Source organism: Platichthys flesus, chromosome 12 (assembly GCF_949316205.1).
Source record: "Platichthys flesus chromosome 12, fPlaFle2.1, whole genome shotgun sequence".
Taxonomy (NCBI): Eukaryota; Metazoa; Chordata; class Actinopteri; order Pleuronectiformes; family Pleuronectidae; genus Platichthys; species Platichthys flesus.
Genome location: NC_084956.1, coordinates 655,456 through 681,075, shown reverse-complemented (window position 1 = coordinate 681,075; position 25,620 = coordinate 655,456). Strand labels below are relative to the sequence as shown.

General features: G+C 42.2%; 1 protein-coding gene across 1 annotated transcript in view; it reads left to right on the top strand.

The window, feature by feature from the left end:
• The window catches only part of LOC133966542 (basement membrane-specific heparan sulfate proteoglycan core protein-like), a 298,590-nt gene extending 280,861 nt beyond the window's left edge, over nt 1-17,729 (top strand). Inside the window, exons 14-20 of the mRNA XM_062401524.1 lie at nt 13,413-13,658; nt 16,094-16,213; nt 16,336-16,351; nt 16,444-16,535; nt 16,653-16,697; nt 17,162-17,224; nt 17,463-17,729. Of these exons, the coding sequence (XP_062257508.1) occupies nt 13,413-13,658; nt 16,094-16,213; nt 16,336-16,351; nt 16,444-16,535; nt 16,653-16,697; nt 17,162-17,181 (539 nt within the window). The 3' untranslated portion in view covers nt 17,182-17,224; nt 17,463-17,729. The remainder of the gene's footprint in view (nt 1-13,412; nt 13,659-16,093; nt 16,214-16,335; nt 16,352-16,443; nt 16,536-16,652; nt 16,698-17,161; nt 17,225-17,462) is intronic.
• Nucleotides 17,730-25,620: the final 7,891 nt, after the last annotated feature.

The following is a 25,620-nucleotide window of genomic DNA, read 5'->3' as shown; positions in this document are numbered from 1 at the left end:
TTTGGAGCATCACACATGGGATTTTACATTTGACTCTAGATGAGACTCAGCTCCAGTACCACATATTACACACACACACACACACACACACACACACACAACAGGCAGCAGCATGGGTCAGATCCTCCAAAGATCCGGACACTAAGACCCCCCCCCCCCATGTCGGACGCTGGCTGTGTTCCTGTGAGGACTCAAGCTCAGCGAGAGTCTGGCAGCTTCGTTCACTTCAGCTTTTCTTCTTCTGCTTCTTTCTGCCATCTACATTTTTCATTCACACACACACATGCACACACACACACACACACACACACACACACACACGTTCAGGTCTTTGTGGTGCAACCACACACACACACACACACATTTGTTTCTGATGCTTCACTGGCTGAGGGAGTAGTTTGTGGTTTCAAAGATCCCGAGCTGTGAGTTGAGGACAGGCGTCCCACTGGGCTCTGTCCTCGGTCCTCTTCTGTTCGCTGCTGATATTAAATCCAAATGTGAACATGAGAAAGTTTCCTCCTTCTCTCCCTGAGCGTCTGTTCTCTGTGACTCTGCTGAGTGGGTTCCATCTCCTGAGAGAAGAACTGACTGAGAGTCACAGATACAGCCAGCTGAAGAGTGAAGCTGAACTGAGATCAGTTAAAAACACCCTGAAGTTATTAAAAAACAGAGTTTATCTCCAATATTCAGCAGGAAAATGTGAAATATGAAGAATTCTGAGTTTGGTGGATTTGTTACAGCTGCAGCTCTTCAGGCTCAGGAAGCAGAGGATCATGGGTAATATCCAGAGGGAGGACACATTGATTAACTTTGTTCTGCACATGAAAACACTTCAGACACAGAGACCAGGAGGTGGCTGCAGGGGGCGCTGTTGTTCAGTATCAGTTACATGATGTGGCTTTAAAGGGGACATATTATGAAAAATCCACTTTTGTAGTGCTTCTACACGTTAATGTGGGTATCTGTCTACCGTCCCAAAAACTCTGGAAAAAACAACTCCCTTGATTTGTTGTGGTTCCTCTATGTAAGAAACTATACCATAGAGTGAGTCGAATGGGAATACGACCAGAATTGACGTCACAGTCGGTCTACATGGCATAGCCCCCCCCTGGAGGCGGAGATCTGGTGGAGGAGGAGACCGGGTTACGTTACGAGCCACAGCACCCTCCTCAGCTCGAGGCGGCGGGTGTTCCCTGGGAAGCTAGCAGAGGGGGGACACTAACCAGCTGGTGAGCGGGGTGAGAGGCGGAGATCTGGCCGAGAAGCAGAGCCTGCGGTCGGAGTAAGTGACGAGCCAAAGCCCCTCCTCAGCTCGGGCTCGTTAGGTGATGTCGGGTTAATGGCTCCATGTCAGCTGCTCGCTTCTGGTGGACCTGTCGGTGTTTGTTTACGGTTAGCAGCAGCCGCCTGACTGATCTCCCCACGGTCAGGGGAGCGTTGACTGTGCAGTGAGTGTCTTCAACTAGAAAAGCTGTTTTGTTTCGGTAATTGACGATGACATGTAAGCTAGGTGGCGTTAGCCTCATAGCAATCAGTGCCGGCTTGCCAGCCGGCTGCTCGGTGGCGGGTTGGATCCCGGCTGTACCCGGGCGGCTCACTGCGAGGCTGGCGATGCTCCGCTGACTTCACACACCTGAGAGCCGGACACGTCTCACCGGCTCAGGGTTCCCCACGTCTGCAGGGTATGTCTCATTTTCATCATTGATCATTATCGCTCTGTGACAAATCTCCAGCCTGTGTGTCCCGCTACGGTTAGCAGCAGCGGGCTAACGCTAGTTGGCTGTTAGTTTGTGTTTAAAGTTGCATCACTTTCTGGAATGGCTGCTTGTGAACGTATTGACAGCAGTATTGCATGTGGAACCCCGGCTGGGAGGCTAACCCGAGTCGTTGCTTCTGTGTGTGTCGCCCGGTTGAAACAGCAGGTATAACTTAAAACAGCTGTTTGTGGAGCTTTGTTAGAAAATAGCACCGGAACGTGTTCCAGAACCCCCCCCCCCCCCCCCCCCCGGGCGGCGAAGCGGAGGAGGAGGAGGGGGGGAGAGAGCTGCGCCTCATAACTTTTGTGGCCCGTACAGATTTGCTCCATGTACCTCGAGCTGCAAGAACCGGTGCCGGTCACCAGCAGCTCGTTGCCGCCTCCGTCGCTCGCTTTAAAATAAACTCATACCCGGGTATGAACTGATCCTTGTGGTTTTTTGACCAAAAAATGTTACAGACATTTCGTTAAGACCCCAAGGAGCCATATCAACTGTGGTGAAATGGGCATAAGATGTCCCCTTTAAGTTGCTGTTCGTTGAGCTCTCAGGGCCACCGTAATTTACCCATTAAACATGGAACCTTAGCCATCAACCCCGTTGATGGCTTAACCCCGAAAGCCGTCTCTACCTCCACCAGGAGCTCATGTTCTCACCCATGCCCATTGTTGTGTTTGTTGGTTTATCAGCAGGACTACACAAAAACTACTGAACCAATATCCACAGAACTTGACAGAAGGATGGAACCAAGAACCCAATGAGTTTGGTGCAGAAACAGACAAAGGGACAGGACGTTGTTCACTTTGTTTAAAATGAACATGTTGGACTTTTCCACCAGTTTCCCAGTGAAAGATCCCATTTAGAGAACTGGTATATTAGTGTTTGCAGATTGATTGAACTGGAGTGTCGGGGCTCAGCAGAGGAACTCTATGTCACAGTATAGAGTTCCACAGAAATTCTATGTCACAGTTCTCTGTGCCTCCAGTTCCCCTCGTCCTCTCTCCTCTCCTTTTCCCGCAGGTGCAGCTCGTCTCACTAGATGACTCGGCTCACCAGGCGCACCTGCACTCATCAACTGATCACTAAATCTGCCCTGGCTGGGCGCGGAGTCATCGCCAGTTCATCCTTGTCACTACACTGGTAGTTTCTCGTTCTCGGCTCCTAGTCAGATTCTCCTGTGGTTATTCTCTCCGTTAATCCTTGTGTCTGTTCTCCTGTCCTCCAGCTACCCCGTCATCCTGCTCACCTGCTTCTCCTCTGCGCTGAAGAACCCCGTCTATCTACCTTGTCCCACGTTAAATAAACGTTATTGAACGCACCACCTCCGTGCTCTGTGTTTTGCCTCCGCTCTGGGGTCCACCCGTCTCGTATCGTAACATTCTACATCTTATGTCTTTCTAGTGTTTATGAATTAAGTCAACACACAAATGTCAGATTACTTGCTTGCCTGTAAATCAGTGATAATTAAACGTCTTTGGAATTAGAATTAGAATTAAAGGACATGTTGTGAGCTGTAGTTTTAACATCTGATTGCATGTTTCCTGTCACGTTGTTTCCTGTCATCAAAAAGTCAGAGACATCTTCCACAACATGAAATGATCATAATCTATAAAGACATTTTACACTGAAGACATATGAGGGAAAACTACGTTATCCTTTTTACTTTCTTAAATTTCCATCATTGCTATCCCCATTATTTCAGATATCATATAATTCAAAATGTCCAGTAACCATCAGGAGGACAGTTGTGTCTGGTGCAGGGACGTGTGCTGGTTTCTATCACGGTGGCTCCACAGCAACAGAAACGTGTTAAAGTAGCCTCAGAGTGGGGGGGTGAGGTTCCTGTGAAGAAGGAAACTGACCCAGGAAACAGAAGAGCACCAACACCTCCCTCTCTCATGTTGATAAGAGATGTGCTCCACTGATCCTCCACCTGTCTTGAAGTGTGTTTGAGTGGAGCTGCTGGATGGGACCATGGGGCTCTCTCTGCTCCGTGTGCTCTCCTCCTTCTGTGAGTATCAGGAACTTTTATTCTATCAATTCAATGTTCAGTGCAATAGTAGTAGATTTGACGTTGGCTAATTATTAATAATCATGAAATATGATTGTTAAAATAAAAAAATTATGTATACTTTTTTTTAACAATTATTAAGCTATCGATTCAGAATAGTAAAATGAATTAGAAATTATACTTTATTCATCAACAATAGTAAAATAACTAATGAAAACAATAAAATTATCAATTAACAATATTACAAACTGTAATTATTACTTATTACCCTGGTTACAGGGACCAACAAGTCAATATTTAACGATCAGTCTCAAGTTATAAAAGTTAAATGAATATTCTCAATATTTAATATTAATGATTATATAATAAACAATGAAGGGTTTTAAGTTCGAGCACAGGCTATAGTCATCCAGCTGCATTCACATACATATGCACAAATAATCACAAAATACAAATACTTTAATTAAAAAAGGATTTATTAAAAAGAGAAATAAAAGTTAATGTTATTTCAATGATTGTTCATTTAACAAACTCCAATATTTCAAAGATGACAACGGCAGCAGCACTTATCACAATTTAGAACACATGTAATACTGAGGGTATTTATCTGTGTGTGTCTGTGTGTGTGTGTGTGTGTGTGTGTGTGTGTGTGTGTGTGTGTGTGCGTGTGTGTGGGTGTGGTGTGTGTGTGTGTGTGTGGGTGTGTGTGTGTGTGTGTGTGTGTGTGGGTGTGAACGTGTGTGTGTGTGTGTATGTGTGTGTGTGTGTGAGCGTGTGTGTGTGAGCGTGTGTGTATGTGTGTGTGTGTGTGAGCGTGTGTGTGTGTGTGTGTGTGTGTGTGTGTGTGTGTGTGTGTGTGTGTGTGTGTGTAAGAAAGAGAAGGGGGAGGGGCAATGGAGTAATGACTTGGTCACATGGTTTCGTAGTCTGGCCGAATTCAAGTCGATGTTACGTTAAGTAATTCAAAATGGAGGTTTTACGACCTCAGCGGCACCATGAGGCCGAAGACAAAATGGCGGTAGGTAACGTGGGTTACACAAAGGACATTTTCAGACAAAGAGATTCTTATCTCGTGGTTCTGGAGCCAAAGGGCGTCGAGATGCATTCAGGCTCTTTTAGACTAGATTCATCCATGTAACATGAAATATGTGAATGGAGGTCGGGACGTGTGTAAAAGCAGGTTGAGGAGAAAAGAGAGAGAGAGAGAGAGAGAGAGAGAGAGAGAGAGAGAGAGAGAGAGAGAGAGAGAGAGAGAGAGAGAGAGAGAGATCAGAAAAGCTCTGGAAACATTGACTTCACCACACAGTGCACTGATCTTTTGAAAGTCTCCATAAACTTGGTCGGACAGTAACAGTGAAAACGTTCGACACAGCAACGGCTGCTGAAACTGAAATGTCTTTATCTATTTGCAGAGGTAACCAGACGCATGTATTCTGTTACATGAACTTTAATAACTTTTATTTGAGACTAAATTGTGATTGTTGGAGAACCGTTAGAAAGTGGAAACTATATTTTCTTTAAATTTATTATTTGATCCCCGACACGTGAAAAAAGACCAATTTTACACCTGATTCATTGATTTATTTGCCAAAAGATAATTTGATATAAGAAAAGTTGATTTAGAAACGAATGAAACATTGTGATGATCTCATGAGAATTATAGACTTTAAGTTACAGGTTGTGAATATTGTCCTGAAGATTATCAGAGAAACAATCATCTGATCCACATGAATTCAAATGAATGGATCAAACTCAGTTGATCACTGATATTTTAACTTCTTTTATTCATTGAGTTATTGATTCTCAAGACATTTCATACTTTTGTACAATTTCTTTGATGGGTAGTTTTAATACTACTGCTCATACTCTCTTTTACAATATAACAGTACTTACTAACAGACTTATTACTAGAGTCTGTACTGTGTTAGATTATTTACCAGGGTTATTAATGTCTGATGAGATACCACTGTTTCTTTCAGTGCTGAATACACTCCTCTCCTGTGGACTCACTGAAGGTGAGTCAGCTCTTTTCTTTATTGATCTCTATCTTTATTAATATGTGTATTTCATCTAATTTTTCTTCCTGTGTGTTGTCACTAAGATTAGTGAGTATATGAATGAACTAAAAACTTATAGAACAAAACTCTGGTTGGTATTTCCTCTAACTATGTTCTGTTTGTGCGGGGGGGGGTGGTAGATGCTGAGCTGACCTTTGAACCCAACTCAACCACTCTATATTCTGGGGAGCACGTTAATCTCACGTGTCACATGAGAGAAGCAAATGTCAGTGAGTGGTATTATGAGTTCAAGTGGAACGACAAACCACTGGTCCCCATCACTCCCAGTAACGTCCTCAGGATTCCAGAGCTAACGCCCGACAGGAACGGGGATTATCAGTGCATCGCTCACCACAACAGATCAGAAGAGAGCAAACAGAGCAAGAGGGCCACTCTCTCTGTGTCAGGTGAGATATCCAGAGTCATCGTCCCCGCTGGGAGCTTCACCCACAGACATGTGGAGACACAGGACAAAGAGACACCAGTAAAGACCTTCACAGTAACTTGGACAGTAGAAACATGAAGCTTATTTTCCACATGGTGTCGACAGCCGGACAAATCCAGGTTTCTTCTTCTGAATGCGTCGTTCAGTCTCCACAGTCAAAGCTGAAGAACCTGATCTCAGCTCCTGACGTCGACCTTTCACACGGACAGAAAGTCAATCACATCATTCACTCACTTCACTTCAGCTCCTTGTTTGACTCACACATTATAAAAACATGGAGGAGCAGAGAACAACTGATGCACACTGTGTTTACTCAATTATATATGATGAAAATATACATTTATACTACATGTACTAACTTATACAATAATCATGATGGATTTCTAATTATATAGATATTATAAGTTGTTATTTAATAGATATATACTACATACTGAACATAACAAATCAAATAATGAATTGATCTCTAATTTACTATGAAAATATAGATTTTTGCTATTTTAATGGATTAATACTATATATACTGAATTATTTAATTTGATCATGAATTGATTCCTAATGGAAGTATTATTTTATCCATGTATACTATATAACTACACATACTTAATATAAAATAATCATGAACTGATTACTAATGAAGATATTATGTTTTGTTATGGTAATTATTAAGACTTCATATATAGAATTATAAAATAATGATGAATTGATTCCTTATCAACATTGAAAAAATTATATTTTTTAAATGTTCTTTAATACATTTATACTACTACAGATTAATGATGAAGATATAATATTTTGCTAATTTAATAGATGCTTCACTACATGAACTGAGTTTCATAAAGTAATAAGAAGGATCCTAATTAAAGATGTGAATATTCTTTCCTGAGCAGCACACAGACCCAGAGCCACAGTGAGAGCATCCAGGACGTTCATCCCAGTGGGCGGCTCTCTGACTCTGACCTGTTCTGTGGAGCAGTCTGCTGGTTGGAGCTACGACTGGTTCACACGTTCCCCAGACGCTGAGGAAACCGCCATCGCAACAAATCCTGTGCACAACTCTCTGAGCATCTCACAGGGAGGCAGCTACTGGTGCAGGGGGAGAAGGACTCACTCAGATTTCTTCTCAGAGAAGAGTCACGTGCATCACATCGACAGAACCTGTGAGTAGCAGGCTTTCATGACTGGCTACGATGAAACAGAACCAGTCAGCAGCAACATTAACCAGTTCTCTCTGTTGGTTTTATATTTGTGTTGAATGTTCAGTGTCCAACAGAAGCTTTGTCGTGCTGCAACACAACTGGACTCAGATATTCAGCGGTGAGACGATCTCTGTCAGGTGTGAGATCCAGGGAGGAGGAGACACCCAGTGGGAATATGAATGGAGGACAACAAGCTCCCACCAACCAGTCACTGGTCCAAACACAGCTCCCACACACAGTGAATACAGGCTGGGCCCTGCCTCTGTTTTCCACAGTGGAGAGTACTGGTGTAAGGCCAGAGCGGACTGGTATTCCTCAACAGAGTGGAGTGAGGCCTTCCAGCTGAGAGTAACACGTACGTCCAATCATCTTTCACAACCTCCACGAGGACGTTACGTCTTCACCTCTTTCTATTGGTTGTTCTTAGCAGGACCAGTAAAAACTACTAAACCAATTTCTGCCCAATCCCCAGAAAGCATCTGGGTGTGGACCTGAACTGGTCCACATGTAAACCAGCTAATGTGGCCCAAATACCTTAAAACCAACCTGGGTCTTTCTGGCACACATCAGGTGCTGTAGGCAAAGTGTGATCTGGATGTGGACCTCAAGTGGTCCATGAATGGTGAACATGGCTCAAACAGCACTAACACATGGGGGCCACCTTCGGCCCTTGTGGTTGACACACGGTATTGCTACGGCTCATCTGTGGCCCGGCTCTGGCAAACAGCAGTGGACTGCCCCAGTGCCATCCCTCCATGAGGTGTGTGGGCTGGATGCCAGAGTGCCAGTGGGGGCCACATCTGGGCCTGAAGCATTGAGCTATGTGGGGATCAATGAACCTTTTACATGTTGAGATTCATCGTTAGACCTTTTTGTCTTATATATTCTACGATCAGAACTTTGTCCTCTACTGAGTGAAGCTCTGCTTCATACGCTTTAATCTTTTTATCTCATTTATTTGTCTTTCATTTTCTCTCACGCACTTTGAAAGCCGATAAACCCAGGCCCAGGCTGACTGCTGATAACACAACCATCACAGGAAAGGGAAGCGTAGCACTGACCTGCTCTGTGGAGAACGCAGCTGAGTGGAGATACGACTGGTTCAGAAGAACCTCAGCCTCCTCTGCAGCTCAGATCCTAAGATATAATGAAACAGATGATGAAATCAGCATCTCAGAGGAAGGCATCTACAGCTGCAGAGGACGGAGAGGAGACACAAGCTTCCTCACAGAGGACAGCAACCGAGTCACAATAGAGAACAGAGGTAAGAGTCCGTTTAGAAATCCAAACACTAGTTACCTCCTGTGGAGGTTATATTCTGTCCCTGGACAATTCTTTCTTTATTTGTTTGTCAGCAGGATTACACAACAACTACTGGATGGATTTCAACAAAACTTGAGACAGAACCAATGAGATTTAGATGGAATCCAAACATCCAGACTTTCTTTAACATGATGTAACTTTAACTGAGCAACAGCGCCCTCTGCAGCCACACCTGATATGTTTTAATAAGTTCAGAGTGTTATGAACTGATCTCAGTTCAGCTTCACTCTTCAGCTGCAGCTGGTTGTGTCTGTGACTCTCAGTCAGTTCTTCTCTCAGGAGATGGAACCCACTCACCAGAGTCACAGAGAACAGACGCTCAGGGAGAGAAGGAGGAAACTTTCTCCTCATTAAGACAGAGAATCATTACATTAACTTAGAAGCTGCTGTTTCAAGGTTAAGAAGTTGCAAAGTGTTTTTCTTTAAGATTGTGTGATTCTTGTTTGATTCTTTCCCTGATGAAGAGATGAGAGGACTGGTATCTGTACAGTTTGGTGGAGGGAGGAGCTGTACTGAGCCATTCTACTTTCTTCTGTTCTCTGTTTCTATTTGTGATCAGTTTCCCACAAGGCCTCTGTGGTCCTGCAACCTGACTGGTCTCTGGTCTTCAGCGGTGAGAGGATAACTGTCCGGTGTGAGCTCCCTGCAGATGAACTGACTGAGTGGGAGTATGAATGGACCAAACCCAACTCAACTACGGCTCCAACACACAATGAATACAGGATTGTCAATGTGTCCTCGTCCGACAGTGGAAGCTACAGGTGTTTGGCTAAAGACAAGAAGAACTTGAATTCCACGACCGAGTGGAGCGATGACGTCACATTAACAGTTTCTGGTGAGAAAGACAGAGTTTTGAGAAACTGGCAAATGTCTCCTTCAGTTTATGTTCATATGCGCTGATAAGAAATAGAATACGACAAAAAAGTAACGAGGGATGCACCGATTCAGAAGCTGAACATCTTACCGATATTTATCTCGTTGTTGCGATCAGCCTGTTGGCGAGTAAGATGACGTTCACCGATGTTTAGAGGTTATTCTCATCTGGGAGGAAACGAGTGCTCTTCAGAATCCAAGTGAAAACATCCTGGAGACAAACGATCTGGGACCAAGGTCCTGACGATACTCGACCAATCGTGAGTCACGATGTTTCACCAGGTTTTTTTAACGTCAAAAACTAATTCAGTTCAACTCAAAACTTGAACATACAGAACATCAGAGGTACAAGAACTTCCTTTCCTCCTGAGATAATCTGACCTGTACTGCAGCCAGCCACCAGGGGGCGAGCTCACTGCTGTGGAGCTGTGATGTGGTCCATCTTTATATACGGTGGATACTCAGCACCTTTAGACCAGATGGATGTGGTCCACTTCAGGCAGTGATGCTGCTCCTCTAGCTTTCCTGTGGACAGAATGGATCTGAGCCTAAACTCGTCCACTTGTTAAAGAGCTAATGTGGTCCAACCATCCCAGAACCCACCTGGGTCTTTATGGTAAACATGTGGTGCTCTAGGCAAAGTGTGATCTGGATGTGAACCTAAAGTGGTCCATGTGGTGAATATGGTCCAAATAGATCCAAACGAATCTGGGCCACGTCTGGCAGCTTTGGTTGATGTACGGTACGGCTGTGGCTAACTTGTGGCTCTGATGTGGCAAACAGGTGGTATAATCTGGACCAAACCATTCTGTGCTTCTGCTTTTACTGCTGTTTTAGTTTGTACGACTGCAGAAGACTGAAGGAGACACATGTTCTACTCATTTCATTCAATTCACATGAAATGGACTAAAAGCCAAAGTGTTTTTAACATTAACAGAAAGACCAGCGGCTCAGCTGAGTGCTGACCACAGAGCCTTTCCAGTAGGGGGCAGTGTGCTCCTGACCTGCTCCGTGGGCCCAGCATCACCTGGATGGAAGTATTACTGGTACAGAGGTGAGAAGACCTCGGAGCCCCTGACGGATGAGGACTTCAAGTCACATGGACAAAGTGCTAGTGCCTCACGTGAAGGACTGTACTGGTGCAGAGGAGGTAGAGGAGATCCAGTTTACTACACCCAGTACAGTCACCCAGTCAGGATTCATGGAATCGGTGAGTGAGGAGAGAATCCATTCTGCGTCCATGATGTTTGTTGAGATGACGTAAAGGTTGATGCTGATACAAGCTGTGATTCTGTCTTTACTGGTGAATATGAACAGTCCACAACAGAGCTGCTGTGACTCTTCAACCCAACTGGCCGAGCAGATACAGAGGAGAAGCCGTCACCCTGAGGTGTGAGATCCAGGGAGGAGACTCTGAGTGGGAGTATGAATGGACAGCAACCAGCTCACATGCACCCCCCAACACAAAGGAGTTCAGGATCAGTCTGGGGTCAGATCTGAGCGGCAGCTACTGGTGTCAGGGCCGACTGAAAGGTGCACGGCAGAACTCAACAGGATGGAGTGCTCCCCTCACGTTGTCTGACGGTGAGTCAAGTCATATTTAGTATTAAAATATAGGTGTTTACCTTTAAATATTACAAAGTTTATATGTGTTATATGCACATGTACAGAAGAGAAGCCAAAGTATCCCAGATACCAGCCATCTTTCACTTTTCAGGTCATTTTGAGCCAGAGTCTGTGAAATCATGATGGAGGTGTGGAGCTGGGGAATCGAGGTCCCGCCCATACATGTGCTTGACCAATCACGAGTCAGAGTCAGCTGTCAATCAGGACGTGTCACTGTTTTTATAGCATCAAAAACGAATTAAAATCAAACTGATCAGAAACATAAACACGTGAACAAACTGAAATGAAAGAAACCATGGTTGACATGTACTGCAGGCAGCCACCAGGGGGCGGTGTTATAGTTTGGCTTCACTTTTGGGGGCAGTCATGTCGATGGCTGAATGTGAAGCATCCAGAAATGTCATTGGTTCCAAAATGAACATCTGTAGACAAACATGAAGACGTGTTTCTGTTGTGACGATGTTCTGTTTCAGCGGCTGCACCACCACCTGTCCTCACTGTGTCTCCATCATGGCTGACTCCTGGAGCCTCAGGGACTCTCACCTGTGGGGGGGTTCCACATCTCACTGCAGGATGGAGGTTCTACTGGTACAGAGCTGACCCCATTAGTTTGGATCCAGTCCCCAGATGTAAACAGTTAATTCAATATAGGCGGAGTGATATGAACATTCCTGAGTTCAGTTATGAGCTGCTCCCAGGAAGCGACGGAGGAACTGAACAAAACTCCTCCGTCATCCAAGGCCTGACGGAGTCAGCAGGTTATTCATGTCGAGCTGGAAGAGGAGACCCCGTGTTTTACACTGAGTACAGTAACACAAAGTGGGTGTGGTCTGGAGGTGAGTTTGTTTCTTTCTCTTGAAGCAGAGGTTGTCCCTTCAGTCGGTCAGTTACTTGGGGAACTTTACTTTGGCTGGTTCCTCCAGGTGATTCACTTTTAGAGGTCATAGGTCAAAGGTCAAGACAGATACAGGGTTAGAGAGACAATCTGAAGTTTATATTGATCAGAGAATCATTCCCCAAAATCGAATGTCACGTGAAATTATTCTTTGTGTGCATCCTATAGGACTGACCTGAAGGTGATATTATTTATGATCATATGCTCGGACTGACATCATCATGATGTCACTGTGATGTCACTGTGATGTCAACAAACGATGTCGTCCTTCTGACGTTTCCTCTGTAAAATGACTCAAAGCCTAAAATGACTCTTTAATCTGGAAACATTACAAATGTATTCTGGTAATATTATGACCTGATTCCCAAAACAAGAAGTGACTGAGATGGAGTCTCTGCTGATGACTTCACGTCTTTAATGCTCAACTCATTTAAACCATTAGTTTCTGTTTCACTCTTCATGTCACGTTTTTCAGATTCCAACTCGTCAGTGTCTCTCACAGTGAAGCCGGACTCAGTGCAGCACTTCGATGATGACAACGTCCGTCTGACCTGCGAGGGAAACTCTGATGAGTGGAGATTGTGGATGTTTTCTGGAGACACTGTCCATGTTTCCAACATCCCATAATGTGATTTAAAGGTACAGTAGCTGAAAGTGTGGAGCACTGCCTCCCTTCACTGCTCCTTCAGGAGCTGCACCCCCCACATGTACCAAGGTGCATCACATCAAACATGATCTCTGGATGAAATTCACCCTCTTTATTTACACAACCACAGGTTCAACAACCAGAATCAGCTGTGAGAGTGTGTCTGTCTGCGTTACACAAGCACACATCACGTGACTGTGTGGACGCCACAGCCCACAGCGCCACCCGGAGGCTGTTTCCCTCTTTGCACTCAAGAGGGAGGTCTTTTGGTTGGAGAGCAGGACTTATTGATGTCACATTCAGATTTAGTGAAGCTCTCACTCTAAACCCTGCGCTCACACTCAACTCTCCCCTGCTTGAGCTCAGATGTCCTGCTCTTGAATCCAGGGCTGTGTGTTGAAACCAGATGTTTGTCCAGCGCACACACAACGTACAGCTCATGGACGTGAGGAGCAGAATGTGACAAAAAGTGCATTGAATGACTTTGGCTCCATTTAACATCTAATATTTAGACTCAAGCTGTTTATATACGAGCTGAATTATCAGGTTGTTCACATTGTTGATGTTTTTTAATTATTTACAGATTCAGATCGTGTTCTCCTGGAGAGCCCTGCCCATCCTGTGACTGAGGGAGTGTCCGTTACTCTCAGCTGCTCATGGTTCGGAAGAAAACTCGATTCCAGTTTCTCTTTCTACAAAAATGATGAACTCCTCCAAAGAGATATCAGAGGGAAAATGGAAATCTCAGCTGTGTCAAAGTCAGATGAAGGTTTCTACAAGTGTGAACATTCAGGAGTCTTCTCACCAGAGAGTTGGATGTCAGTAAAATGTGAGTGTGATCAATATGAGGTAGAAAAGGAGTCTCCAGGTTGAGAAGTAGATTCAAAACTTTTCTACTCAGTATTTTCACTGAGACGGTTTCTAAACACCAGGTCCACTTGATCAATACACTTATAAAACTTTTTCACTTATTTTTAAAGCTGTGTTATGCAATAGTAGGAGTAGATTTGACATTGGCTAATTATTAATAATCACGAAATATGATTATTCAAATTAAATTATTTATTAAAAATAACAAAGCTATTAATTAAGGATAGTAAAACATTAATTAGAAATGATACGTTATACATTAATAATAGTTAAATAATTAGTAAAAAACAATACAATTAAGAATAATACGATCTGTATCCATTGCTTATTGTAGCGGGGCACCCCCCTTGTTACAGGGACCAACCAGTCAAACTATAGTTATCAGTCTCAAGTGATAAAAGTTAAATTAATAATCTCAATATTTAATATTAATGACTATATAATAAACAATGAAGAGTTTTAAGTTCGAGCACAGGCTCTAGTCATCCAGCTGTATTCACATACATATGCACAAATAATCACAGAAATACAAATACTTTAATTACAAAAGGATTTATTAAAAAGGGAAATAAAGTTAATGTTATTTCAATGATTGTTCATTTAACAAACTCCAATATTTCAAAGATGACAACGGCAGCAGCACTTATCACAATTTAGAACACATGTAATACTGAGTATCTATGTGTTTGTGTGGTCGTGGGTGTGTCTGCCTGGCTGTCTGTGTCTCTGTGTGTGTGTGTAAGAAAGAAAAGGGGGAGTGGCTATGGCGTAATGACGAGATCACGTGGTGACGTCGTCTGGCCAAATTCAAGGTGATGTTACATTCACGTACTTTCAAGATGGAGGTTACCTAAGTGAAGCCACGTTGCGTAAAGCAAGATGGCTGCCGGTCACAGACTTTAAACAAAGGAATTTTTCAGACAAAGATTTCTTATCTCGTGGTTTTGGTGCCGAAATGTATAAAGGCTCTTTAATTCTAGATTTCTCCATGTAACATGAAACATGTGAAGGGAGGTCGGGACGTGTGTAAAAACAGTTTTAAGAGAAAGGAGAGAGCGCGATCAGAGAGAGAAAGACATCAGAAACATCGTCAGAGATAAACTTCCAGCGAAGCAGGCAGTCCAGTTACGTGAGATTTATCTTTTAACAGATGTAATTCTCCGCACAATCTCTGACGGTAACACATTAAAAGGGAAGCGCCGGCTGGTTACAGCGCGGTTCTCAAAAACACAGTAGACAAAGGAACCGGATGTGACGTCTCCAGTTCGCTGTGTAACACGGCTTAAAAACAGATCAGCGATCTACAAACAAACACTCAAAATAAAAAGAGACAAGCTAAGTATTTAAACTAGTCTCTGCCCAGACAATTCAGCCTCTTACTGTGACCTCCGTGGTGTTGCTTGCACGTGGCGCGCGGATTTTCCGGAAGTCCAGTGAATCTCGTGATGTGTTCCTCGGGGTACATGCGGTCAGCGAATCCCAGGAATTAGCTGACGGAGTCATGGCTTGAGCTTGGTAGCGCTGGTTCATCTGTTGCAGCGGCTGCGTGCTGGGACCGGAAATGGAGCGAATTCGTCTCTTGCTCTTAGAACGGAATTAACCTTTGTTCGTCTTCTTTGACGGTATTGTGCCTCGTCTCTTATGCAGAGATGATCTCTGTGGCGCAGCTGTGGATTGTGGAAAGAAAGTCTGTGATGCTCTGCCTGCAAGAGAGTTCCTGTGCGCGGCCTTTTCAAGTTAAAAACAAAAAGAGTCTTTCAAAATAAGATTCAACTTAAGATAAAAGAAAATGAAAATTTAAACAAATGAATGTTTGTAATTGCCCCCTTTAAGGAACTAAATTATCTGGAAGACCCGGCAGGGTCTGTTGACGTCTTCAGAGCAGGGAAAAATGGCAGAGATTATTGGGGTCCCAGCAGTTTTAAACTACCTGGGAGGTCCTCCTCCTTGAAGAGTTGGTCACATGATGCTGGCTTTAAGCCAGTTGAGTGTCAGAGCTGGATCCCAGTGGGAGGGGCTCGGCCCTCACTGGGCGTCTACAGACCCAGCAGGGGTCCCCCTGGTCCTGCCGGGGGCTTGAAACCCGCTAGGGGTTACTTGAAACTGCCAGGTAAAAGTACTCACAGGTGGATCGGAATGTTCCACAAGGCCTTGATCTATACAGGCCTATGTGTTGATTTTCTTTGTGTTAACCTCTGACCTGTGTCTGGTGGCCATCCGCTGGGCTCTGGCCCAACATCTGGAAACTTTTTTTGCACATATAACATTTTTCTTCAAGAACAAAACTTATTCACACAGTTGTTTTTTTTCAAATCAAAATGTCTGAAGTGTTGGTTCTATATTTCTCCACGTCATGGATCTTTCTTTGCTCCTCACTGCTCCTCGTCTGATCAGTGACTCCTGCAGCACCTCCCTCTGCGTCTCCTGTGCCGCTGGTCGTTGGGCTGGTTGGAGGCTTCACACTGATTCTCCTCCTCTCACTGCTGCTGTTGTGTTGGTGCAGGAATTCAAAGAGTGAGAGCTGCTCTGGTTCATTTCATTTAAATCAAACTCATTCAAACTATTGTCACGATAGTCATGGAGCAGGGGTTGAAAAATAAAATCATGTAACGTGATCATTATTGTCTTTTCCACAGATCTGTGTCGTGACAGGTTGGTTCCACTCTCTCTTGTTTCATCTTCAACAAAACATCAATACTTTACTTTTTCTGTTTCATTCACTTGTGATTGTTTTATTGTTTCAGGCTCAGCCAGTCTCTGAGAACCAATCAGAGCTCAGACCCAACTGTCCAATACGATGAAATCCAGCTGCCAGTGTACTCGTCTCTTCTCCACGGTCAGCCGTCCTCCTGAATGCCTTCTCAGATATTCCTAACTTGATGCTTTTCAGAAGAACCTAGTCACAAAGTTTCAATTACATTTCATGTTGATTTGATTTTTTATTGACTCGTAGGTGACGACTGCATCTATGACTCAATCAGAGGAGACACGGAGGAAGGTACAGTGTAAAATGAGTCTCCTGCAGAGAAGTCCACAATGAAAAACCTTCTGGTTTCAGGTGGACGGGCAGAGGAGGACAGAAATGTCCAACACGATGTCATGACATCAATACACACGCGTGGTTTTCCAACATCTCATTTTAGTCACATGGTCCAAAGACAGACATTTGGACTTTTCAGTTGAGTCTGAAGCAGAGTTACAGGTGGAAGGTTCCTCAGACCCGGCTCCAGACCAATGCACCAGAATGTAGTCTGACCCGGATCAAACTGAACCAGGGATCGGTTTTGCTGCGTCCACATAATGTTTGAACAACAAGGACGTTCATTAGCATTGGACCACGTGTGGAGCACCTGAAGCTGGTGAAGCTGGTTGTGATAGAGATATTAGAGTGGCAACGAGATCAACTACATGAATCAAACAGTGGTTCTCCACCTTCTCAAGTCGTTTGTCTGATCTTCACAGGAACCCGAGGTGATCCATAGGAGACGTCTGACTACGTTAATGAAAATCCACATTCAGCTTCAGGTACAAATATTAACAACTGGCTGTTCAGCTACTGGCTCATGTGCATCTGAAATAAACCTCAACTGAAACTCCATCATATCATTATTAAATACTTCTTGTACGATAAGTATGCAGTTCAATTGGTGTCTCACATTTCAAATCCCTTTATGTAAAACTATAAACGGCCTTGATCATGTTGTGGTGTTGAAGTATCAAGTGTGTACTTTATTAATTTATAGTTATTGTCTCTTTGTTTCAGGAGGACTATGAATGGTTCATCCTCCAGAAAACAAGAGCATGAAAATCAACATTCATCCTGAAACACCTTCACATGTTAGACTCACCAGTTTTGTAACAGCTCATTGGAAAGAACGACTTGATCTGGATTGAATTTCAGTATAAATGAAAAATAAATGTTGTGATATTTGCTTTTGTGTTTAAGTTCAATATTTCAATTGGCTGATATGGGCCTTTTAAGATATGCTCCGATATGAAAAGGTTTATTTTACAGGATAAATAATGTGCTTTATGATTATATTTTACATTGAAATTGTTTTTTTTCTTAATTCAAGTTCTATTTATTCTGTCGTATTTGTGTTTTCTTTCAATTTATCTTTATTTCCTTATGAATTATTGTTTTACTTAAGCTTTAATTTGCAATTTTATAAACAAGTGATGTTTTTTACTCCTTGATATCAGTATCTGCATTGGCCCCTAAAAAAAGTTTATTCTGTATATTTTTGCCGCCATCATGCAACAAAAGTTTGAATACAACCTTTGATGTTTTCCATTCGTACGTATAAATATGTCTTTGTTATTATTCACCAATGACTCAATGGAGGACGATGTCAGAAAGGACATCGTCTGTCTGTGGTTATGTTCCATATACAGTCTGTGGTGATGTTCCATATACAGTCTGTGTGTTATGTTCCATATACAGTCTGTGGTTATGTTTCATATACAGTCTGTGTGTTATGCTCCATATACAGTCTGTGGTTATGTTCCATATACAGTCTGTGGTTATGTTCCATATACAGTCTGTGTGTTATGTTCCATATACAGTCTGTGGTTATGTTCCATATACAGTCTGTGTGTTATGCTCCATATACAGTCTGTGGTTATGTTCCATATACAGTCTGTGGTTATGTTTCATATACAGTCTGTGGTCATGTTCCATATACAGTCTGTGTGTTATTTTCCATATACAGTCTGTGGTTATGTTCCATATACAGTCTGTGGTTATGTTCCATATACAGTCTGTGGTGATGTTCCATATACAGTCTGTGTGTTATGTTCCATATACAGTCTGTGGTGATGTTCCATATACAGTCTGTGGTGATGTTCCATATACAGTCTGTGGTTATGTTTCATATACAGTCTGTGTGTTATGTTCCATATACAGTCTGTGGTTATGTTCCATATACAGTCTGTGGTTATGTTCCATATACAGTCTGTGGTTATGTTCCATATACAGTCTGTGGTGATGTTCCATATACAGTCTGTGGTTATGTTCCATATACAGTCTGTGGTTATGTTCCATATACAGTCTGTGGTGATGTTCCATATACAGTCTGTGGTGATGTTCCATATACAGTCTGTGGTTATTTTCCATATACAGTCTGTGGTTATGATCCTTATACAGTCTGTGGTTATGTTCCATATACAGTCTGTGGTGATGTTCCATATACAGTCTGTGGTGATGTTCCATATACAGTCTGTGGTGATGTTCCATATACAGTCTGTGGTTATGTTCCATATACAGTTTGTGGTTATGTTCCATACACAGTCTGTGTGTTATGTTCCATATACAGTCTGTGGTTATGTTACATATACAGTCTGTGGTGATGTTCCATATACAGTCTGTGGTTATGTTCCATACACAGTCTGTGGTTATGTTCCATATACAGTCTGTGGTTATGTTCCATATACAGTCTGTGGTGATGTTCCATATACAGTCTGTGGTGATGTTCCATTTACAGTCTGTGGTGATGTTCCATTTACAGTCTGTGGTGATGTTCCATATACAGTCTGTGGTCATGTTCCATATACAGTCTGTGGTTATGTTCCATATACAGTCTGTGGTTATGTTCCATATACAGTCTGTGTGTTATGTTCCATACACAGTCTGTGGTTATGTTACATATACAGTCTGTGTGTTATGCTCCATATACAGTCTGTGGTTATGTTCCATATACAGTCTGTGGTTATGTTCCATATACAGTCTGTGTGTTATGTTCCATATACAGTCTGTGGTTATGTTCCATATACAGTCTGTGGTGATGTTCCATATACAGTCTGTGGTGATGTTCCATATACAGTCTGTGGTTATGTTTCATATACAGTCTGTGTGTTATTTTCCATATACAGTCTGTGGTTATGTTCCATATACAGTCTGTGGTCATGTTCCATATACAGTCTGTGGTTATGTTCCATATACAGTCTGTGGTGATGTTCCATATACAGTCTGTGGTGATGTTCCATTTACAGTCTGTGGTGATGTTCCATATACAGTCTGTGGTCATGTTCCATATACAGTCTGTGGTTATGTTCCATATACAGTCTGTGGTTATGTTACATATACAGTCTGTGGTGATGTTCCATATACAGTCTGTGGTTATGTTCCATACACAGTCTGTGGTTATGTTCCATATACAGTCTGTGGTTTTGTTCCATATACAGTCTGTGGTGATGCTCCATATACAGTCTGTGGTGATGTTCCATTTACAGTCTGTGGTGATGTTCCATATACAGTCTGTGGTCATGTTCCATATACAGTCTGTGGTCATGTTCCATATACAGTCTGTGGTTATGTTCCATATACAGTCTGTGGTTATGTTCCATACACAGTCTGTGTGTTATGTTCCATATACAGTCTGTGGTTATGTTACATATACAGTCTGTGGTGATGTTCCATATACAGTCTGTGGTTATGTTCCATACACAGTCTGTGGTTATGTTCCATATACAGTCTGTGGTTATGTTCCATATACAGTCTGTGGTGATGTTCCATATACAGTCTGTGGTGATGTTCCATATACAGTCTGTGGTTATGTTCCATATACAGTCTGTGGTTATGTTCCATACACAGTCTGTGTGTTATGTTCCATATACAGTCTGTGGTTATGTTACATATACAGTCTGTGGTGATGTTCCATATACAGTCTGTGGTTATGTTCCATACACAGTCTGTGGTTATGTTCCATATACAGTCTGTGGTTATGTTCCATATACAGTCTGTGGTGATGTTCCATATACAGTCTGTGGTGATGTTCCATTTACAGTCTGTGGTGATGTTCCATATACAGTCTGTGGTCATGTTCCATATACAGTCTGTGGTCATGTTCCATATACAGTCTGTGGTTATGTTCCATATACAGTCTGTGGTTATGTTCCATATACAGTCTGTGTGTTATGTTCCATATACAGTCTGTGGTTATGTTCCATATACAGTCTGTGGTTATGTTCCATATACAGTCTGTGTGTTATGTTCCATATACAGTCTGTGGTTATGTTCCATATACAGTCTGTGGTTATGTTCCATATACAGTCTGTGGTGATGTTCCATATACAGTCTGTGGTTATGTTTCATATACAGTCTGTGTGTTATTTTCCATATACAGTCTGTGGTTATGTTCCATATACAGTCTGTGGTTATGTTCCATATACAGTCTGTGGTGATGTTCCATATACAGTCTGTGGTGATGTTCCATATACAGTCTGTGGTTATGTTTCATATACAGTCTGTGTGTTATTTTCCATATACAGTCTGTGGTTATGTTCCATATACAGTCTGTGGTTATGTTCCATATACAGTCTGTGGTGATGTTCCATATACAGTCTGTGGTTATGTTCCATATACAGTCTGTGGTTATGTTCCATATACAGTCTGTGGTGATGTTCCATATACAGTCTGTGGTGATGTTCCATATACAGTCTGTGGTTATTTTCCATATACAGTCTGTGGTTATGATCCTTATACAGTCTGTGGTTATGTTCCATATACAGTCTGTGGTGATGTTCCATATACAGTCTGTGGTGATGTTCCATATACAGTCTGTGGTGATGTTCCATATACAGTCTGTGGTTATGTTCCATATACAGTCTGTGGTTATGTTCCATACACAGTCTGTGTGTTATGTTCCATATACAGTCTGTGGTTATGTTACATATACAGTCTGTGGTGATGTTCCATATACAGTCTGTGGTTATGTTCCATACACAGTCTGTGGTTATGTTCCATATACAGTCTGTGGTTATGTTCCATATACAGTCTGTGGTGATGTTCCATATACAGTCTGTGGTGATGTTCCATTTACAGTCTGTGGTTATGTTCCATATACAGTCTGTGGTTATGTTCCATATACAGTCTGTGGTTATGTTCCATATACAGTCTGTGTGTTATGTTCCATATACAGTCTGTGGTTATGTTCCATATACAGTCTGTGGTTATGTTCCATATACAGTCTGTGTGTTATGTTCCATATACAGTCTGTGGTTATGTTCCATATACAGTCTGTGGTGATGTTCCATATACAGTCTGTGGTTATGTTTCATATACAGTCTGTGTGTTATTTTCCATATACAGTCTGTGGTTATGTTCCATATACAGTCTGTGGTTATGTTCCATATACAGTCTGTGGTGATGTTCCATATACAGTCTGTGGTGATGTTCCATATACAGTCTGTGGTTATGTTTCATATACAGTCTGTGTGTTATTTTCCATATACAGTCTGTGGTTATGTTCCATATACAGTCTGTGGTTATGTTCCATATACAGTCTGTGGTTATGTTCCATATACAGTCTGTGGTTATGTGTGATTATTTCCATGGCTCGTAATTCTCTGTTTGATGAAAACACTCGTCTGCAGACAGTTTAGCTTTTTGTGGATAATAAAGTTGATCTTGAGCTGCTGCTTCACTCTATTTCATGTTACGTCATTATCTTGTTTCTCTTGCGTCCAGCAGGTTGTTGGTTTGATTCCCCTGATCTCTTACTTTTCCTCTGTTTGTGAAATCATCCACTTTTATTCTGCACTTTCACCTTTTTGCCATTTATTGCAAAAGGTTTTAAATCCATGATGCCATGAACACACAGAACCAGTAACACACTGGTGCATGAAGGGATTTTTCATGTGCACAGTATTTCACATGAAATATGAAGCTGGCATCTGCAACACGTTTTACACATTTCTATAGAAGCACATTTCTTTATTTCTTCACACTTTTCATGTTCATGATTTGTTACAGTGAGATTTGTGGGGTTTATTTACTTGAATATTCTTTGTACTGGTGATAAAGTGTTTGTGACCAGTTTATGATTTGACCTGTTTATTATACTTTTATGATTCATTCATATATCAATGTGTAGAGTGGAGCTCTGACTGTGTCGTCCCACTGAACTGAAACACAACTGAACCAAATGCAATGAGACAATGTCCAGCTGACTCCAGTTTATTTACCCCCCCCCCCCCATTCATTAAGCCAATTTTGTTCTTTCTAAATTAAATTGTATTTCAATGAAAATCATTTACTTGAATATAATAAAACAAACAACAGGTTTAACTTTGACATATTTCTCCATGTGTGTATAAACAGGTTGAAGCCTTTCAGTGTGAAGCTCGTTCAAATGGTGTTGATATGTTTTCTTACAGACTTTTTACTTTTTACCAAACAGACACCACCAGAAATCCTGTTTTTATTTCCACGTCATCTTCTGAATTGAATTTTGACTTCTAGCTGCATATTTGAATGTCGTACACAAAGCTCTCCTGGAAGTGGTTTGCTGCTGTAGAAAGATAGGATCAGGTGTTCGTGCATTGAGGAGGAAGTGGAGCTGGATTTCATCATCTGATTGTGACTCAGCGTCACCTCAACTTCTTCAAACCAGGTTCTGCTGTGACTGAGCAGGAGTCAGAATCTTATCACACGGTCTCCAGACATCAAAAGACCTTTTACATTAACTACACTTCTATTTGTAGTTTGGGTTAAAGTGAATGTGATGAATTCAAACTACTGCTGCACATGGTTCTTGTTCTGTTCTTCTTCACACTGTGATGAAGGTGATCTCCAGCATTTCACACATCATAGATGTTCCTGCAGCTCCTTTAATGTTGCTGTCGGCCTCTTGGACGTCTTTTCATCAATTTTGCAGGGATGTCCAGTTCTTGATAATCTCACTGCCATATTTTCTCCACTTGATGATGGCTGTCTTCATTGTGTTCCGTGGTATATCTAATACCCTGGAAATTGGTTTATACCCTTCTCCTGACCGATACCTCTCAACAATGAGATCCCTCTGATGCTTAGGAAGCTCTATAAGAACCATGGCTCTTGCTGTAAGTTGCAACGAAGAGAATGTCAGGAAAATCCTCCTAGAACAGCTAAACTTTATTTAGGATTAATCAGAGTCAGTGTAAATGATCGCAGGTGTGTACCGACCACTATTTAACCAGAGTTTGAATGTGATTGGTTAACTTTGAATACAGCCACATCCCCAGTTATAAGAGGTCGTGCACACTTATGCAACCACATTATTTTAGTTTTTCCCTCTAAAGTTTGTTTTTTCAATTAAATTGTTCACGTTAAAGGTCACATTAAAGGTGGAAAAAGTTCAGACAGGATTTATCTTTTTCTCATTTGTTTACATCACAAAAACCTTGTATTTTAACAGGGGTGTGTAGACTTTTATATCCACTGTAATTCAAAATGTCCAGTAACCATCAGGAGGACAGTTGTGTCTGGTGCAGGGACGTGTGCTGGTTTCTATCCGGCGGCTCCACAGCAACAGAAACGTGTTAAAGTAGCCTCAGAGTGGGGGGGTGAGGTTCCTGTGAAGAAGGAAACTGACCCAGGAAACAGAAGAGCACCAACACCTCCCTCTCTCATGTTGGTAAGAGATGTGCTCCACTGATCCTCCACCTGTCTTGAAGTGTGTTTGAGTGGAGCTGCTGGATGGGACCATGGGGCTCTCTCTGCTCCGTGTGCTCTCCTCCTTCTGTGAGTATCAGGAACTTTTATTCTATCAATTCAATGTTCAGTGCAATAGTAGTAGATTTGACGATGGCTAATTATTAATAATCATGAAATATGATTATTAAAATTAAAAAAAGTATGTATCAACAATTATTAACAATTATTAAGCTATCGATTAAGAATAGTAAAATTAATTAGAAATTATACTTTATTCATTAACAATAGTAAAATAACTAATGAAAACAATAAAATTATCAATTAAGAATATTACAATCTGTAATTATTACTTATTACCCTGGTTACAGGGACCAACAAGTCAATATTAACGATCAGTCTCAAGTTATAAAAGTTAAATGAATAATCTCAATATTTAATATTAATGATTATATAATAAACAATGAAGGGTTTTAAGTTCGAGCACAGGCTATAGTCATCCAGCTGCATTCACATACATATGCACAAATAATCACAAAATACAAATACTTTAATTAAAAAAGGATTTATTAAAAAGAGAAATAAAAGTTAATGTTATTTCAATGATTGTTCATTTAACAAACTCCAATATTTCAAAGATGACAACGGCAGCAGCACTTATCACAATTTAGAACACATGTAATACTGAGGGTATTTATCTGTGTGTGTCTGTGTGTGTGTGAGGGGGTGGGTGTGTGTGTGTGTCTGTGTGTGTCTGTGTGTGGTGTGTGTGTGTCTGTGTGTGTGAGCGTGTGTGTGTGTGTGTGTGTGGGTGTGTGTGTCTGTGTGTGTCTGTGTGTGTCTGTGTGTGGTGTGTGTGTGTGTATGTGGGTGGGTGTGTGTGTGTGTGTGTGTGTGTCTGTGTGTGGTGTGTGTGTGTGTGTGTGTGTGTGTGGGTGTGAGAGCGTGTGTGTGTGTGTGTGGGTGTCTGCCTGTCTGTGAGTCTATGTGTGTGTGTCTGTGTGTGTGTGTGTGTGTGTGTGTGTGTATGTGTATGTGTGTGTGTGTGTCTGTGTGTGTCTGTGTGGGGTGGGTATGTGTGTGTGTGTGAGCGTGTGTGTGTGTGTGTGTGGGTGTGTGTGTGTGTGTGTCTGTGTGTGTCTGTGTGTGGTGTGTGTGTGTGTGTGTGTGTGTGTGTGTCTGTGTGTGTGAGCGTGTGTCTGTGTGTGTGTGTGTCTGCCTGTCTGTGACTCTATGTGTATGTGTGTGTGTGTGTGTGTGTGTGTGTGTGTGTGTGTGTGTGTGTGTGTGTGTGAACGTGTGTGTGTGGGTGTGTGTGTGTGTGGGTGTGTGTGTGTGTGTGTGTGTGTGTATGTGTGTGTGTGTGTAAGAAAGAGAAGGGGGAGGGGCAATGGAGTAATGACTTGGTCACATGGTTTCGTAGTCTGGCCGAATTCAAGTCGATGTTACGTTAAGTAATTCAAAATGGAGGTTTTACGACCTCAGCGGCACCATGAGGCCGAAGACAAAA